Source organism: Phaethon aethereus (genome assembly GCF_964289735.1).
Source record: "Phaethon aethereus genome assembly, chromosome: 1".
Taxonomy (NCBI): Eukaryota; Metazoa; Chordata; class Aves; order Phaethontiformes; family Phaethontidae; genus Phaethon; species Phaethon aethereus.
Window position 1 is genome coordinate 7,115,729 of NC_138575.1, and position 19,857 is coordinate 7,135,585.

At 39.5% G+C, this 19,857-nt stretch overlaps 1 protein-coding gene across 1 annotated transcript; it reads left to right on the forward strand.

Moving 5' to 3' along the window:
• Positions 1 to 3,324: 3,324 nt before the first annotated feature.
• SEC61A2 (SEC61 translocon subunit alpha 2) lies at positions 3,325 to 17,649 on the forward strand (the record flags this gene model as incomplete). The annotated part of the gene is given in 11 exon segments (XM_081997562.1): positions 3,325 to 3,387; positions 7,084 to 7,149; positions 8,536 to 8,614; positions 11,984 to 12,115; positions 12,261 to 12,370; positions 13,006 to 13,164; positions 14,732 to 14,884; positions 15,922 to 16,119; positions 16,340 to 16,531; positions 16,682 to 16,758; positions 17,463 to 17,649. Coding segments are annotated over 9 exon segments (1,269 nt in total). The 5' UTR covers positions 3,325 to 3,387; positions 7,084 to 7,149; positions 8,536 to 8,553.
• Between the last annotated feature and the right edge of the window lie 2,208 nt (positions 17,650 to 19,857).

Below are 19,857 nucleotides of genomic sequence, written 5' to 3' on the forward strand. Positions count from 1 at the left end.
AAGGTTCCTGAGTAAAACCTTTGCAGTGTAGGTATCGGAGACACTGTCTTGAAAAGATGTGTTAATGAAACAGGTTATAGAAGAAATTAACGGAAGGAACAACAGCAAATGACAAAACAGGTTTTCAGTCAGGTTTTCTGAAGGAGCTCAAACATACAGGTATTCAAGCCATTTGGGTTCTTTTGGGTTTCGGGTTTTTTTTGCATTTTGTTCCCAAAATGCACCTTTGGTCTAGCAACAAGACAAGGTGAGCAAGAGAGGATGGTGATGAAAAGGAGTTCAGCTTTAGCCCTCACAGGCAAGAAATAACGACAGGTCTTCCCCTTCTCCCTGCTTCTCCTGAGAGCCCTGAGGGGGCTTCTCCTAAATACCATCTTCTCCTTCTACTAGGAGCTATTCTTTTTTCCTCCATGGTGTGTCCATTTAGAGGACTAGTGTAAGTGCCAGCTAGAGCTCCACAAGGGATCTGTTAGGGCTCCCTTAAGGCTCTGTTATACCGCTGCTCTCACCCTTGTGCTTGTGTGACTTTTTCAACTTAATGTGTTTAGAAGAAATGTGTAAAAAAGCCCTTTGCCCTCCACTCCCAACTGCTGAGTCGTTGACTCTGTACTCCAGCAGTCAGTCTCCAGCTCCTGGCTGGAAGCCCTAGTAGTCCCTGAGGGAGGGTTTCAGCACAACTATCATCTGGGGAAAGGAAAGAAATCAGTCTGTATTGGGAAGCAAAGGATAAATGACCAAAACATTGAGGTTTAAACAGATTAATAAAGCCAGATGATAGAGAGGTAGAAGCTGCCCAGGCAGACCCTGGTGTTGATTGCCCTCCTGCTACCCCACTGCAGCTCTGCCATCACCACAGGCTTTTTCCCCAGCATTTTTTCTTTTCTGGTCTAGTTGTCAGTGTGAAGTTGGCACCTCCCTACCCCTTTCAAAGTTATCTGGGGGTGCATGACTGAATGAACTCACCATGAGCCAAAGACCTTTTTTAAAAGAAACAAGTGGGGTTTAACCAAATCTAGCACTTCCAGGTGGAAACTCCTGGTAGCTGAGGAAGGGCACATCACAGGCAGGGTGTGCATTCACCTGGGGAAACGACTCCCAAAGGTGGCTCTGAAGTATACTTTGGTATCACACATTCATTCATTAACTCTATATGACCCAGAAGTAACCTCTATAGTCTGTTTTAAATGACTACTTTAGCACATCTATCAGTGCAACGTGAAATTGTGTTTCTTCACTTTGCTCTAGCAAACTTCACAACTCCTTACGCCTTCTGAACAGCTTCACCTAATCAAGATATACTCCAGTTTAAATTTCTGCTCTGAAATTTCTAAGGATTACTTTGCCATAGGCCCTGGGCTGTAGACTCTTCTAGGTAGAAATCACCTTTCTTGGGAATGGCTGGAGGTCTGCTTGTCTTTTACTTCTTGCTGGTTTTAACCATGAATGTTATCTAGTAACAGCAGCTGCTCTTTCACAGGGATATGGTTACATTTTGTTTGGGTGTATATTTCAGTTTGTCCGACCTTTGCCCAAACAGTCCCTTTGTGTCATGCTCGCTACTTTCTGTACAATTTCTCTCCCGCTGCTCTGCTTATACGGAACCTCTACATCGATAGCTAGAAAAGGGAGGCGAAGAGTAACAGTGCCCTGGCTGCAGCCCGAGGCGCCGCAGAGCCGCTCCTCCGCGGGCCCGCGGGCGGGAACTGCTCCCTCACAGCGCGCAGAGCATTCTGGGCCCCGCACGTCTCGCGGGTCCTCCGCTGTTGTGGCTGTCCGCTGACAGCCTGATCCGCCCCGTAGCGACGACTATTCTCCCGCCGCGGATGCCGTTCCCCTCGCCTCGGCGCAGGGAGCGGGGCGAGGGTCACTGAGCCGTTAGCGGGGACGCTAACGCTTTTCCCCGCCGCGTCGGTAGCCGCCGTTCCCTCAGAGCGACGATAGTCGTCCGGAGCAGTGCCTGATCGCAAGGAGGTGGGGCCTAGCGGCCTGTGTCACGTGACGGCGCCGGCCGGCGGCGGCGGAGGGGAGCGGCGGTGACAGCGGAGGAGGCAGGCGGCCGGCCCCCCCCCCCGCCGCTATGGGCAGTGAGTACGGACAGCGCCGTTCCGCGGGCGGGGGACGGCCTGGGGAGCGGGCCCAGGCCAGGGGATCAATGGCCCTGGGGAGCGGGGTCGCTGTCTGTGTGAGGGAAGGACGTGGCCGGTCGCTAGCCCGGCGGGCTGAGGTGGCGGCGTGTGAAGCGCCCGCCTCAGGCAGGCCGGAGAGGCGGTGGCAGCGGGGCACCCGCCTACCGAGCAGGTTTCCTTGCCGCCGGACAGGGAGTGAGACGGGTCACCGCTTGGCACTGCTTTCGGCTGGGTTATTTTTTTCTCCCCACTGGCCTTAATATTTTAACGTGGGAGCTGTGCCGCCTGCTGTGGAACAAGATGCGTCTGCCGATGAGCTGTCTGAGGGCTTTGAATAAATAACGGAGAAATATGTCACAGCAAAGTGTGAAAGCAAACACGGCATTTCGAGCAAAATGTTCCTTAACTTGGCTTGCAGTGTAGTAAATAGTTTTTTTTTTTTTTAAGAGGTACTGATGATTGTTTTCTGTGGCTATCCAAATGTGCTGGGGCTGGGAATAACGTACAAGTTTGGGAAGACAAATAACCCACCAAACACATGTGCTTTGAAAACATTTATTTATTTATTTCCTAGAAGAAGAGCTCAAACTGTTGAGCTTCTTTTCAATGTTTTTAAAGGAGAGACTGTGAAGAGAAATGTATCAAAAATCAAAATTTCCCAAAGTTCTGATCAGAATACGTGTTGCAGTGATTAAAATTATGATTTCTAAACACATTTTAGTGATCAAATTATTTTCTCAGATAAATACTTATGTAAAACACAAGATACTGATCTCTACATGGATACTTTTTGATGTCAGTATCCTTTGCTTCTGTGTTTAACTAGTACAGGCTGATACTAGGTCATTTATTTTTAGATGGAATACAATTCAGTTCACTTCTGGTGATACATACAGTGCTGCGCTTCTCATCTTATTTTATTCCAGCTGTGGAGAAAAGAATGGGCCAAATCTGGTTAGAACAAGAATTCTCTTTCATATTTTTCCCCGTTTTCAACTCTTTTAAGAAGAGGACATTAGTTTTCAGACATTGAATTACAGTGTGTGTTGATGAAATTACTCACTTCTAAGGTGTTACTTACACTTTTTCCTGCTAGAAGTTAAATAAAGTTATATTAAGTTTTATAAATTCGTAAAGGTTCATTAATATATTTTCTCTCTTCTTTTGTGTGTGTGTGTGTTTTTCTGGAACAGTAAAATTTTTAGAAGTTATTAAGCCATTCTGTGCAGTGTTACCTGAAATCCAGAAACCGGAAAGAAAAGTGAGTGCCACATATTTTTACTGGTTCACAGATAGGAGTATATTGTGATATTCAGGTCCATGCTCTAATATAAATATAGACAGTGGGCCCTAAAGTAGGACGTATTCTTTGGAGGAGGGGGAATCCATGATAGGGTAAAAGATTACCGTGCCAATGAATTCTTCACAGCCTTCTGATAAGTTTTTCCACTTAGTAGTTATGCTAACTATTTTTTTTGTTTTAATCTCATCTCTAGACTAAGTTTATTTAGTTTCAGCTCCATATGATTTGATCTATTTTAATAGACTAGAACAGAGTTTTCAAGCTTTTTTTTTTTTTTTTCCTGTGGATACCACTGTTGACTTAAGTACTGGTCACAGCTCTGGGCTTTGAGCTGGCACATATACATTACTTTGAAAAGACTTGCGCTGTAATTCAGGAGCCACAAATTTAGTTCTTCCTTTCCCACAAAATATTTTCTACTCCCATAGCTGTGATTCACCTTCATGAAGTGGGAAAGTGATCTGTGATATATTTCAGGTAAATGCTCCCTGTTCACCTACTGGATGTGACTTTTCTTTGTTCTGTAATCAGTGAACAAAGTTCATTTACAGCTGATCTCTGTATTCCTCTAGCCCTAGAAACTCCTCCCATTTCTTGGCACATTTTCTAGATTAAAATTAGTTAATTTCTACAGATCAGAAAGAGAGGTGCCTTGTAAAAAAAAAAAGAACCCCCCTATTTTACTTTCAAAACTCAAGCAAGCACGTATCGCCTAGGTGACAGAGTTTCTAATTAGAGTAACAAATTTACCTAATATTCATTGTCATAACTGGCATGAAAATTCCTTAAGAGCAAAATAGTGGGTTTTGTGTTCTTAAAAGGAAATGTATAGCTGGGAACATGCCACCGTCAGAGAATCCTCTTTTGTTGATGAGAGACTCCTGAAGGTTAGGACTGGATGCAGAGATGTTTGTGCCAGTAACCGTAGCTGAGCCTGCTGGATTGAATGGAGAAAATACAATTAAAACTGCTAATTATTCCCCTCTGGAATGGATTTTTAAAAAGACTGGGACTTATCCCCTGGCTCTTCAATCGATCTGTCTTTCCTTCTTGCTTTCCAGCATCTTTCCCTCTTGGGACAGGTTTCCAAACAAATTATTTAGATCGGACAAAAGCATCTTTGGAACTGCGGTGGTGAACCTTAGTGCAATCTTCTGGTGAAAATTTAGGGCATCTCTGTGGTTAGTTGGCTACATCCATCCCATTTTTATCTAGTGAAGATAGGTAAAAGAGGAAGAGGAAGCTAAGACAAATCTACAGATACTGATGTTTTTGTAAAGCTCATTGACAGTTGTGATTTTTCTCTTGTTTCTTTTCCTCCTCCCTTTCTGTTTGCAAGAAAGTAATTGGTGCTTCTTCTGTCCATGTCCTCCATCATCAGGTGAAGGTGCTGAGATTCCTGTCCTCGCTATTTAGGTCACATTATCTTTATTACTGTCTAGGTCGCTGTCTAGGCCATGACTGCCAGTTGCCAGCTTTGTACAAATTTGAAGTGAAAATATAATTTGGAACATCTTTCCGAGACTGAAGAGCCCTTTGACCATTTCAAGTTACGTTCCTCGCTTGCGTGTGGTTCATCAAGTGACATAGGTCATTCTATATAACTGTAATTCTTTGTTACTTACTGTTGCAAGCAGTCACTGGCAGACATCGTTAGTAATGGGTTTAGTGGGTTGGTTAAGGCCAGGACAAGAAATGAAGATGACAAAATAGAAAAAGAAATCTATTTTCTCTAAACTTGTATTGATTGTTAAGCAAAGATGAAGTTTTGATTCAGTTGGGCTCTCACTGAATCATTTTGCCGTTATTGATGATGAGGGAAGTGGGCTGCTCCTGTCACTAGGGGGTATTGCTTTTGTGTTTTGGCCAACTTGATTAACAGAAGCAACTGCTACTTTTGTAGTTAGTAGTATCAGATCATATTTCCCTCATACGCATAGATTTTGCTAAGTAGAACACACTGTTCAGAACACCAAGAAGATGATGCGTAAGTCACTTCATTTTGACAAGTATTAAGAAAAATGTCAAAGGAATAAAATGTCCAATTCAATCTGATCAGATGATGAAATGTACCGTCCCTGTCCTTGTTATCATTTGTGGTTGGAATATTTTGATACCAGTCTGTATTTTGCTGTTCCTGGCATATGGATTCAGATGCCTTCTTTCTCTTTTTTGTCTTTTTGAATCATAGAGACTTTTCCTTGTGAATAACTGTGATTTGGGTGATGCAGAATTTCTCTAATGCTCATATTGACCACAGTTACAGAGAGCGCCAGAGCAGTTGTAGAGCTTGACTGATGCCTCAGAAGCTAAGGTTAACTGTTGGTCTGCAGAGATAACTTGGTTAAGGATTTTTATTTTTAGAAGTCTGTACTTAAAATCCAAATATGTAGAATTCAAACAGCACTTGGTAAAGTGGGTCAGCACTGCATAAAGTCTAAGACAAGATACTGTTTGGATTTATTTGCTGCTGTCACTATTTTTCTTTTTTTAACTTTGCCCTGTAAGTATTTTTAGCATCTGGCCTCTTTTAAGAGAGTGAGGCAGTATCAGCAAATAAATTAAATTAGTGGTCTTATTTTGCTTCTAAATAAGTGCATGATTTCACTTATAAAGATCTAATCCTTTTTCTTGTTACTTCTCTACAGGCAGATTCAGTGGTCGGAGGCAGAAAGCTAGTATTTCTGATCTATCTATCTTACATGTTAGTTCATGTCATGTTTTAGTAGCTGCTGTGCTCTTGCCTACAGTGAACACACTTATCCTAATCTTTACTGTCCATGGAGGAGAGGTGGGAACTTGAACATAACACTGCATCTTAGCCCTCTGTGGTCTCTCTGAGTGCGTTTCTTTCTATATCATGCTTTGAGTAATCCTCTGGTTCAAACTTAAATCTTGTGATTCTTCCCTTCTTGCACATGGCACTAGTTACAGTTGCCTCAAATGTTCTAATCCTGAGATTCTCTTCAATGTACTAGTGACTAATGATCATTGATCTGACATTCTTTTTAAATTCATGTATAATCTACATCAATACAATTTTTTTCCCCTCCAAAATAGAGTCTTCAAAAATTATTTTGTAGTGTGTGTCCATGAACACAATGGTGAATTTAAGCTTCCTCTAAGACCCTTTGAAGAACTTAATTCTAAGTATTTTGAATTGCTGTCTAAAGCTGATGGTTCTTCTGGTTTTTATCACTTGTTTTCACAGCAGTTAAATCTCTTTATAGTGCTTTAGTTTAATAACTTCCAGCCTTACAAAACAGTGCCTGCAATCTGTTGAAGCCTAGAGCAGGAATCACTGCAGATAAGTTTTTTTAGCATTAATCTTTCATGTTTGTTCTGATATGTCCGTGTTTTTAGCCATGCTATTGCTTTTCTGTAAATATATAAAATATATCCTACTCACTGAATGTTGGCCATGATGTCTGCCAGATACCATACAAGTTTTCTTTGGTGGCACAGAAGCCCATGACTATCTCTCTCTATAAAATCTGAAATCATATTAAAAATAAATTCTAATGAGAAGTAATGCCTTGTGGTTAAATATCTTTGCATTTAATTCTGAATTATACAGCATTTAGTACTAATGTGACAGTGCAGTGAAAAGTCTACATAAAATGAATACGTTAATCTCTACAATCTGTTCTGTAGATCCAGTTCAGAGAGAAGGTGCTATGGACGGCTATCACGCTCTTCATTTTCTTAGTATGCTGCCAGGTAGGTGTTGATGTTTTCTGTGTTTCAGAAAATGTGAGTTCTGTACATAGAAAATAGAGTGCTAAAAATGTGAGAAGTTGTTTCATGTTGACCTACCAGTTTCAGTTATTAGTACTGGTATTAGTATTATACTAATACTAAAATACTAAAAGTATTAGTTATTAGTACTATTAGTATTTTTATGATTAAGTATTTAAAGCTCAGTTAAAGAAACCTGATTCTCTGAAATGGTCTTTATTATTGATTATATATGTTTTCAGAAATTAATCCTTTCTATTTAGTATAAAATACATAATGTTTTTTCTTGTTATATGGAAGGTCCTATCAAATGATGATACTGGCTGCAGTGTAAAAGGCCCAGCTTATTATACACTGAGTAGTCTAAATAAACTGAGCAGTATTATGCATTCTTTACCCCATTCATAGCTGAATTTAAATTTTAGCAGTCACCAGATTGAAAGTGAAATAAAGTGACTTGTTTTTACCTGATTCCTCTTGATGGGTTGTAAAGATTGCAGAAAAATGTTTCTGAGATGTTTAAGTTGACATTGGGTTTTTTTGTGAATATACAGACAAAAGTGTTAGCTAAAACCCCTCCAAAACAGTTTCTTTGTAAACATTTACGTGATCTTTATTACTCACAGTTGCAGAAGTTCCTAAAACCTGTACTTGGATTGTAAATAGATAGTGTTGTTTGTTTTGGTTTTTTTTAAAGAATACTTCGATATTGCAAAAAAATAAGAAGCCATGAATTACTTGATATATATTTTTTAGAACCTGTAGACCTCTTAGAAGATTTAAAATTAATCATATATCTTCAGAATCAGGCTTTTTAGGTTATATTTATTAATGTACCCATTCCAGGCTCTGGAGCAGTAGTTTAGTAATTTTTGTTTACAATTCTGAAGGACTCTTGAAAGGCTAAAACGAAGCTCTTGTACCTACCTGTTGTTTTGGAAGGAAGAGACAGGAATGATAGTAGAGCTGGAAGAACATGTAGTTTATTTGTGTTTCCTAGCTGCTGGATATATGCATAATTAAACTTTTTGAATCTATATAAAAGATTATGGTAGCTGAATAAAGAAATCAGATGGTACAGACTAGAGCTTTCAGGAATTAATCTATAAGATTACCTGGATTCCTAGTCTACTGTTTTTGTGTATGGTCTTAGTTTACATAGGTTAGTCCTCCGAGTCATACCGCAGTTGGAGGATTAAAATAGATGGTGCCAGTATCTATGTTACTGCATTCTCTGGTTTAATTAAAAAAAAGGTTGGAATAAATTATATTAAACAGTGTAACACTAGAATCATTACACATTAAGATTTTTAGATTAATGCAAGCTTTCTTTGTATATCTGCTTAATACCGCTGTGTGCTTTGACAGATACCCTTGTTTGGAATCATGTCATCAGATTCTGCAGATCCGTTCTATTGGATGCGGGTCATTCTTGCATCAAACAGAGGTTAGTAGATTATTCCTTTCTCTCTGTTTTGTAGCGATATAAACAGACCAGGAGCAAAATGGTTGACTGTTAAATTTCATACAACCCAGATGTCATGTTGAAACACTTTGTAAAGTTCTTCACACAGGTGTAAGTTGACTGATAGTGCTTCATCTTGACATGCTGACTGAGGAGTACTTCGTCTTAGGAATGGGGTTTCCTTTGACGTGCAGATGAGATTAATCTTGATTCTTAAGTTTTGGGATGATTCTGTTTTGAATTGTAGAACAGTCTCTTTCTTATTAGTGTAAGGAACAGGCAATCTTCTGCCCTACCACTTAGGAACAGCACTACGTTAGTATTGCTGTATGAGAGTGTTGACTAGAAAATACCTTACGTGTGCAAGTCAGTTATGCCTCATAATATTCTGGCAACGTTATGGATGAGTAATTTTATAGGTGGGAAAGCTAAGGGCAGAGATGATTAGATTTATAGTTTGATAAAGCCAAGCTGACTTATTTTAGAATAGACAAGTGGATCCCAACCAAATGTATAAGAAGACTTAAACTAATGCTAGAATTCTAAAACTTAAGATGAGTGACGTGACTCTAAATGAGGACACTGACTTCATCTGTATCTTGGAAAATTGGCTGGAAGTAGGAAAATCAGTGGAACCCTCTAAAGTGAAGGTACAAATTATTTAGGAATGGCAAATTTTGTTACAGCAGTGAAGATAATAAATTAAGGTAAATAAGTTATCGGTTTCAAACTACTGCACAATTTGCATATAAAATTCAGTGTCTCACTAGCAGCATATGATACCAAATATCCTATCCACTACAGAGACAGAATGGTAACAGTGGCCAAGAAAAGACTAGACATACCGTGAAGGCAATAAAAAGCAGGAGTGGGAATGTTAATTTTCACCTAAGTCAGCTGACTAGATGTCATTGGAGGATGTGAGGTAAAGGCTAAAGTTTTTGACATCCTAATTTTCTTGCTGTTGGAGAAGTAGAGATTTCTATGAGAGGATGTAATATTTAACATGGTACTGAACAGTATGTAGACTCTAGGATACAAGTATGACAGGTCCACATTATAATAATGACTTTAATGCTTTCACATTTTACATTTTGGTAGCAGGGAAAGCACTAAAAAAAGCAAAATGGAAAAACTAATCATTCAATAATGCTTAAAATTTAAAAAAAAATTAGAACTGAAATGAGGACTCTGGTAGTTAGGCAGAAATGAAAAGAAGACTACAGACAATAAGGGAGGTGCTCAGAAACTCTTTTTTTAAATTCAGATTACTTATTAAAGACTGTTCAGGAAATTAAGCTATTGCAGGATAAGAGGGAAGACCTAATGGCTTAAGAGCTGGTTGAAAAGATTGGAAGAAATGTGTACAAATCTGTAAGGTGCCACAAATTGAATATTGGCCAGAGCTCTAATCTACCATGCCACACAGGATATAGTGGAACTAAAAAAAACTCAGGAAAAGGCACCAGGGAGAATCTAAGGTAGATACTAATCTGTAGAAAGAGATCCTAAAAAAATAAAGATTCTTTGCCATGAAATGAGCATATCCCAAATGCCTTTTAAGTCTTCATCTGTGGAAAAAAGTGGATAGGGAATGGGTAGTCACTTTTTCCTTCTACTGTAAGAGGGAAAGCACAGCACATGTAACTTAAAAGTTCCTGAATAGATTACTGTCAGAAGTTGCCAGAAGCAGTTTCTGAATAAATGACTGATATATGGGAAAAGGGAAATACAGAATGATACTTCCCCCAAAGAAGAGGCCTCTTGCAGAGGTAGGGTGTGAGGATAGATAAGCTTCTAGGCTGACCAGCTGTGGATATACTGTTTCTACTTCTTTTCATCTTCCATATGACCATTACAGATCATGCTTCCCCTGTCACTGGTTCTTGTTGAGACTTTATAAGTCTGCAGTTGCTAAATAGTTTATTAATGATTTTCTTGGTAAATTTATGATGGAACACTACCGTACTACACGTGAGAACAGAATTACACTTAAATGTACAGAATGGAAAAGAATTGCAAGCTGATTCTCTTTTGAATCTCCCTGGTGGATATTGTGACTTAATGTCAGAGAAAATGTGCATTATTTATGTCCCTTGGGTGACCATGTAAAAGATGGTGACAAAGTGATTTGATCTGGCTTAACTGAATATTAAGCTTGTAAAATGTGTCCTTACCCAAACTTTTTTTCTTTAAGGTTCCACCTTGGGAAAGCTGGGAAGTCTGATCGCTTGGTAGTTTCTTAATTTTCGTCCCAATTTTCAACATTTTGGGTTTTTTAAGCTTTCAGTGTCATCTGATCAGGGAAAATTTTCTGGTATTAGCTGAAGGACAACTTAAATTTCAAAAAGTAATCTCTTTATAATGCTGTTGCTCCAAAAAGGTGATGTGGAAGAATGATTCTGTACTGAGATGGGAGACTATATTGTACAGGCAAGAGGTGGACTATTTTCCTGAGTTTAATTGCTTTGTGTACATTCAGTTCTGCTCCCATACTGCATTATAATACAACTCAAGCAGGTATCAGTACTTGAACAAGACCTTGCTGAGAATAGTTCTAAATTAGAGTATCAGGTGGTAGTTCTAGTGTTGCAGGTGCATCAGTCTGAGGATGCAAAGTGCGTGGTGCCCCAGTTTTTATTACACCAGATGAAGTGACTGGGAGGGAAAACCAGGCAGGTATTCTGGAATATACACCTGTGTGCTGCCGCAGTAGTGTTTTATGAAATCAAGTTGCCCTGTTCAAGTTGTATACAGTTGGAAGTTGATACTTAGTGACATCGCACCAGTAGGTGACTTGGCAGAGTAGAGCATCTTAATGACATGTGTTTGTTTTGTTAAGAACTTCTGTGCTCTTAACTAGAGTCAGTGATTCCAAGAGCGGCGTTATCAGCCACTGTGGATCTGCAGCATCTTTCTTGTGGTCTTCAAAATTAAACTTTTGGAAAATGTGACAGTTGAAGCACTGACAGGGTAAACAACTAGGGACAAGATGCTTTCCAGTGAAAGGTTCCTTGACATGATATGCCAAAAAGCTGAGCGTCACTGTGTATTGACCTTTAATTAACACTAAGCATGGTTTCACAAAAATATTTCAAGTGAAAAGCTACATAGGTTTTTCATGCTGCCTTCAAAATTACAGATTTTAACACAGCAGCCTTCTTTTGTGCAGAGATAACAGCCTTTGTTTTGATTATACCTGTACTGGAATATACATGTTTGAAGCGTTTGAAATATTGAAAAATGTTCCTTATAGGTCAGAAACCTTTCAACAGACCTAATATCCTCTGAGTGTAATTCTTCAGGAGAGATGCTTGAATGGCAATTGTATTAATTTTTCTTCCTGTATAGGTACTTTGATGGAATTAGGTATCTCACCCATTGTGACATCTGGTTTGATCATGCAGCTGCTAGCAGGAGCGAAGATCATTGAAGTTGGTGATACTCCAAAAGACAGAGCCTTGTTCAATGGAGCTCAGAAATGTAAGCACTGTTCCAATTAAAATTAATAAGCTTATTTTTATCCTTGGGAAAGCAGCCTGCCTAAGTGATACTAGATGTGAGATATCTTTGGTAGGTGATTTCAACAGATTTTTTTTTAAAGGATTTGCTTTCTCTCTTGTTTTAGTATTTGGGATGATTATTACCATTGGGCAAGCCATTGTGTATGTTATGACTGGAATGTATGGAGACCCTGCTGAAATGGGTGCTGGAATTTGTCTTCTTATTATAATTCAGGTTTGTAATGAGCTATTTTGTGTGTAACTGAGACTGGTTGGATACAGTATAGCTGGAAGGAAAAATCTTTCTGTGTCTGGTTGCCTTTTATTTATTTATTTTTAATGCTATAAAGCATCATCCTTTGTATCTGTCTGTCTGTATATGAGAAATTCTAAATATTCCATAAAGGAGGAGAAAGTTGGGATAGTTAATATCAGAAATGTTTCAGATAGGAGTGGATGTTTGATTCAAAATACACGAATTAGTAGACTTTGAAAGCAGTAGACTTTGAAAGCAGCAGCTGCTGTTCAGTACCATGGAGGGCTTCTCACTAAATGGCACAGATGCAACTTTGAGACATTATCCTGTAGAGCAAAGCAGTAGATGCATAAACTTAAACACTTTTTTGAAAAAAGTGCTTACTGAGTAGTCTGTTTGCTAGCATTAGTGTTGAAAAGTCACAGAGATCATTGCCAGGTGAGATGCGCAGGCATTTGTACGTGAGAAGGCAGAAGTACTGCATGAATGATACTGAGATGAAAACCTTAATGATCGCTCTCCAACATGACGAAAATACTGAAGCAGGGAATTAATACATAATTCTTGACTTGATTTATTCTTGTTTCTGCTCAGTTTTGTTTCTTTTTCCACAGCTGTTTGTTGCTGGTTTGATTGTGCTGCTGTTAGATGAGTTGCTACAGAAAGGTTATGGCTTGGGGTCTGGTATTTCCCTGTTTATTGCTACCAATATATGTGAAACGATTGTCTGGAAGGCTTTTAGTCCCACTACCATCAACACTGGCAGAGGTATGTGTGCTATTACAATTTGTTATAACCTGTTTCAGTGGATCTATACTATACATAAACTGTCAGGTGTTTACCAGATGGCTATTTAAAAAAAAAGTTTTAATATATGATGATCAGCTTCTGAAGTCAGTTGTCTAACATTGAAGATGAAAATGTTGTCTGACTTACATGAAGATTAATAACCTACAAGTTTGCCTTTGCTGATTTGAATTGCAGTAGTTAAAATGGGACTTGGAGCCCCTTAACTGAAGAATTTCAAACTGAAATAGTCTTGGTTTAGCATTATTTAATCCACTCTCGTGGTTTAACCCCAGCCAGCAACTGAGCACCGCACAGCTGCTTGCTTATTCCCCCACAGGACGGGGGAGAGAATCACAAGAGTAAAAGTGAGGAAACTCGTGGGTTGAGATAAAGATGGTTTAAAAGGTAAAGCAAAAGCCGTGCACACAAGCAAAGCAAAACAAGGAATCCATTCCCCACTCCCCATGGGCAGGCAGGGGTTCAGCCATGTCCAGGGAAGCAGGGCTCCATCATGCATAACGGTTACTTGGGAAGACAAACACCATCACTCCAAACGTCCCCCCTCTTCCTTCTGCTTCCCCCAGCTTTATATACCGGGCATGACATCGTATGGTGTGGGATATCCCTTTGGTCAGTTGGGGTCAGCTGTCCCGGCTGTGTCCCCTCCCAGCTTCTTGTACACCCCCAGCCTGCTTGCTGGTGGGGTGGGGTGAGAAACAGAAAAGGCCTTGACTCTGTGTAAGCACTGCTCAGAAATAACAAAAACATCCCTGTGTTACCAACACTGTTTTCAGCACAAATCCAAAACAGCCCCATACTAGCTACTGTGAAGAAAATTAACTCTATCCCGGCCAAAACCAACACATCCACAGAAACAGAGAAGATCAGAAATTCTGTATGTTCAGAGGAGTTGTTTATGATCCAGGTGGTGTTTGTGGCTATAGGGTATTTTTGTAGTTGGTGCCTCCAAATTACTTAAAGCTGGTTTGAGTCTTCAGAGGCTACCATCTCTTCATTCTTCAGCCAATCTTTGACAACATCTGGTTGTCCTGAGACCCTGGAAGAATACCAAGTTAAGATACAGCCTGTTTGCATCAAGAAGTTAACTAGTTCAATGCATATATTCGAAATCCTGAGCCATGTTTTTAGTTTGCTTTCATTTTCACTTGATTTTCAGTAATCCTGTCTATTGCAGTTTATTACTGCTTTTCTAAAGCTATTTTTTTCCTTGTTTACTATTCCTTCTTTCCAATAATCCTACTGCCCCCAGAAAAGAATATAGAGTATTCTTTGATGTGTGTGACTTGGTTGTTTTTTTGGTTTTTGGTTTTTTTTTACCAGGAGTGATGTTTGGTAGATTATTCTACATTCTATAAGCTAAAACAGAAGCCTGCATTGCGATATACTTGTTGTAACAGGATTTATGTCTTACTGTATCTGATTTTATATGTATAATTTTTAAAATTTTCAGAAGAAAGATACTATTTTTTAAATGTTTTTAATGTACAATTTAAATTTTCTTTTCCTTTTTTGCTTCATGCAGGAACAGAGTTTGAGGGTGCTGTGATTGCATTATTTCATCTTCTGGCTACACGAACCGACAAAGTCCGGGCTTTGCGGGAGGCTTTTTATCGACAGAATTTGCCCAATCTCATGAATCTGATTGCTACAGTATTTGTATTTGCTGTAGTTATATATTTTCAGGTAAAATGAGAAATTCCTGTGCAGCTGCGTAGGTAGAAGTGCATGGACCCTAGACACTGCAGTCACTGGTGAAAAATTGCGAAAGTTAAACTAGAGTAACTGAAGTATCTTAGCTTTGAGTAAGGAACCCTTTTTGTTTCAATATTGTTATTTCAGTAACATAACTCTGTGACAGTACAGCTGTTAAATTTTACAGTCAGACGTGCTTGGACAGTGATGTAATCTTACATACCGTTAAGCGGCATACAGACTATGAGAGTGTTTTTACTAAAAATGGATTCTGGAACTGCAGCGGTTGTATCACACAAGTAATATACTTGATATTCATAGATGACTTAAAAGAATACCTTTGGACAGAGCTGAAGAACCTTGCTTCTTTGGGGTGTGCATGACACAGATCTGTTCTAGAAAATAACTGTTTAATTAATGCATAACTTACTGGTTTTCCCCTAATTTTCTTGAAATACTTAGCTAGTATTTTTCAATTTAAGTATTTACTAAAATGGACACTAAAGGAGCTCCATATGGTAATTTGGCGGGGAGCGTGTCTAAAATGTGATTTGTTTGTTTGTTTGGTTTTTAAGCTGTTGAGTCAGAGTGCTGGCAAAAAAATGAATTACCTGGTTTTCAAATCCATGTGGCTTTTCGTGAGTCTGCTCTGATGGGAGCCTACCCCAGAAAACAGAAGGCCAGGCTTACTACACAAAAGTCTGCTGTTAACTGTCTGGTTAAGTTAAAAGCCATTAAAGGCTTTTATGAAACCCTATTCTATAAAATGAATTTTAGAGGAGTATGATTTAGAAGATGAGAGATAATGTTTATGTAAAAAGAATGTAATACAACCAAGCAGTAACACTTATAAATCCTTAAAATTTGTAATCTGGACTGTAGCAGAATGCCTTTGGCTTTTGTTGTCTCAGACCTTGCACTCCTTGTTTATCTGGCAAAATCTCTATGGTCAGGAATAGCTTTTAGACATACTGGGAATGCCTTCAGTCTTGGAAATAAACATGGTGCATTTGTATTCTTTCCCACAGGGATTTCGTGTTGATTTACCCATCAAGTCTGCACGGTATCGTGGACAGTACAGTAGCTATCCTATCAAGCTCTTCTATACCTCCAACATTCCCATCATTCTGCAGTCTGCCTTAGTTTCGAACCTCTATGTCATTTCCCAGATGTTGTCTGTTCGTTTTAGTGGCAACTTCTTGGTGAACTTATTAGGACAGTGGGCAGTAAGTATTTTACCACTTTTTTTAACTGCATAAAATTATTTGTATGTATTACTTCATTGTGAAACTTTGGTATTTAACCAGCAGAAAACTGGAATACTTACTTTTTAACATTCGTATATAAAAGCTGTTTTAAGCATTAAAGAGGAATTCCTCTATAAATACAGGATAGGAATGCGAGAGATCTGTGAGAAGTAACTGCCTTTTTGTTCCCCTCTCGTAGGACGTCAGTGGCGGTGGCCCTGCTCGCTCTTACCCTGTTGGTGGCCTGTGCTACTACTTGTCCCCGCCAGAATCCATGAGTGCAATATTTGAGGATCCTGTCCATGTAATAGTTTATATAATATTTATGTTGGGATCCTGTGCGTTCTTCTCAAAGACTTGGATTGAGGTGTCTGGCTCATCTGCGAAAGATGTAGGTGTTCTGATAAGCATGCCTAAATGTTTTCAAACAATGCCTCTAATTTAGAACTGACTCATTCCTAACTGATCAGTTACTACTCTGACTAAGTATCAGGTCACTATGAAACACTGCAGCAGTTTCATAAAATTATGTTTTTTGCAGGTTGCCAAGCAACTCAAAGAACAGCAAATGGTGATGAGAGGCCACAGGGATACTTCAATGGTTCACGAGCTTAACAGGTAAGGAAAGGCTGACTTCCAACAGTGCTGCTGTACTGGGCGGTTAAGAGTGCTGGGGAGGTGTCAACTAGAGCAGGTATTCTTGGAAAAATCTGAGACCCGTTTCCACTGCAAACGTCAAGATTCTTCCCATTCAGCTGTTGCCTTTCCAGGTAACACAGAAGGTGTTCATAGCAGTAGGTAAGAGATTAACCTGTAGTGTCTTTTGTTTAAGTGGCATAATGAGGGAATTTGGGTTGAATCTCTTCCATGTTTGTAAAAGGAAGATACCTTGATTTTTGCAGGTGTTTAATTTACCATTACTGAACTAAGATGACACTACGAAAGTGATATTTTATGCAGTATGCAAAGCCTGCAGATCTATATTGAAAGGTAGACTTATCCCTCCATATTTAAGTCGAAGCAGTTATTCTTGGTCCTGTGAAGGTTATATAGCAATACATATACATAAAATTGTTATACTGTTAATTTAAAAGCTTTGCCAGTGTTCAATTAGTGACACAGCCTTCCTATCAGTGAACACTTATTTTAGCTTCTACTTTGTGCAAATACAGAAGACAGTAAGAGCTAATGGCAGAGTTGCATTTGCAACACTACATTTATTGCTCAATATTCTAGTTGGTTGTTTTAGTAGTGGATGTATTATTAGAATCCTTGGATGGCAATTCATGATTATGAATTTTTTTTTTCCCCCGTTGGTACAGGTATATCCCTACAGCAGCTGCATTTGGTGGTTTGTGCATCGGTGCCCTTTCAGTGTTGGCTGACTTTCTAGGAGCCATTGGGTCCGGCACTGGCATTCTGCTTGCAGTCACTATTATTTATCAGTATTTTGAAATATTTGTAAAAGAACAGGCTGAAGTTGGAGGAGTAGGTGCATTATTTTTCTAGGTGGCCAAATATTTCATGGTTTGTGTGAAAGGGAAAGTATTTTGACAACATGCATCATAGTCCAATAATGCTATTTTCTTTTTACTTGTTTTAAAGTGCTACGTGTCCCATTACTGTAATGGGCATTGAGCAATGCCTGTGTGCAGCATTAGTACCAGCTGCCTTAAGAATAAAGTTTACATTATCTTGTTTAAGTATTATCTAGTGTTGCCTGTAATGCTGGAAACCAATTCATCTACCTTGCTGTTCAAACACTACAGTGAGATGGTAAAATGTATCAGTTTGATATCGGTAAACGATTTTGCACACAGCATCAAAATGTTAATTTTATTTCCCTGTCCTTAATAGGAAAAAGTAAAAATCTGAGTCCAGATTGTCATGTGCCAGTATTCTTGGGAAAATTTATTTGTAGCCTGTATTTTACATTGATTTTTTGTACTTTTTTAACTTGCATTTCCCCGTCATTGAACTCGGCATTCCTTTGTGGTGTCTCCACCCAGGCACCTTTCTCTTAGCTCCAAGGGTGGACAAGCAAACATTTTGTCGGAGACTGATACTCATCTCACCTGTGAGCTGGTTCTGTGGTGGATTTGCTGCATCGCAGGGCCGGGGGCATTTGGGCTTCTTGCCCTGAGCCTCCTGTGAGACAGTGTGGTAGCTGCTGTTGTGCGAGCAAGTCAGCCCAGTAGTTTTGTTGAAACGTGTACTTGTGAAAACCGTGCCACTGAAACTTCGTGTCCACTTTGCTTTTGTGAGGCTGAAGAACATAGACTGGCTCCCAAAGCAGTGTTCATAGAAGGGAAAGGGGGGGGAACGAGGAGTTCCTTCTGAAAAATTATGTTGTCGCACTTTACAGCGGCAATGGAACAACTGTAAACGTTAGACAATAAACTTATTTAATTAAGCTCTCTCCTGTGTCTTCTCTGTGCAAGACATAATTTGAATCCAGTTTTTGATGATTTCTAACATGCTTTGTTAGTGAGGTAGATCTGGGAGGCTCCTCTCTTTATCCTTTCTCCTCCTAGAATATAATTATGATCAGTTTTTAGCAGCCTTAATTAAAAAAATAAATCTCAAGATTCCTCCCTTTAAAATCATTGAGCTTTTCTGCTCAGCTGTGATGACTTCTTCCTTTCGGTTTCACATCTTGATCACTTCTGTCTTCTCTCACACTTAACTTGAAAGTAACTTTGCGTTGTTTGTGAAAGTAAGAAAATCTTAAGCTAAGTTTTCTGCTTCATTTCTGAGCTAGGGCGGTCCTCCTTACTATGCGTGCTCATCCAAATTTATTTCAGAGGCAAGACTTTAATATTAGCACACGTTTATTACGACTCTTGGATCCTAACCTGTAAGCAGGGGTGGTTCTTTACATAATTAGCAGCAGCCGACTGTGTGCAGACGCACTGAAGGTTTCATTTACCCAGAAGTGATTAGGCTGAACTAAGGTGCTGCCTTGGTATGTGGATGTGTCCTAGGGAGGGAGAGAACTGCAAGGCTGGGTTATTGGGGCAAGCCCATACCTTAAACAGAATCCCACCCTTCTGGTTTGCACCACTGGCTGTTCTGTTGTTACTGTTGTCATCAGAGTCATTATTTTTTTAGATCAAAAAAATCAAATTTCTCTTTCTCCCAGCCCTACGTAAACTATTCAGAAGGAAGCAACATCTTCAAGTCTAAATAAAAGGAAGTTCCTGAGACACTGCAGCTAGAGCACGCACACTGTGTCCCTGTGCAGCTGTTGCTGCTCCTGTTGCAGACCACCACCCACAGCTGATGAAATAAGGCTGCTTGTGGACCAGGGAGAAGCGTGCTCTTCCTGCTGCCTGCCTTGTTTTGAGCAAGTGGTGTTACACCACCAGCTACAGTTACTGAAGCATCTTCCTTGTACTCAAAGGAAGTGCAATGATGAATATAGTGAGAAATCATAGAATAGTTTGGGTTGGAAGGGACCTTTCAAGGCCATCTAGTCCTGGCAATGAGCAAGGACACCTGCAACTAGAGCAGGTTGCTCAGAGCCCTTTCCAACCTGACCTGGAATGTTTCCTGGGATGTGGCATCTATCACCTCTCTGGGCAACCTGGGACAGGGTTTCACCAGCCTGACTGTGAAAATTTCTTCTTTCAATCTAGTCTCAATCTACCCTCTTTTAGTTTAAAACCATTACCCCTTGTCCTGTCACTACAGCCCTGCTAAAAAGTCTGTCCCCAT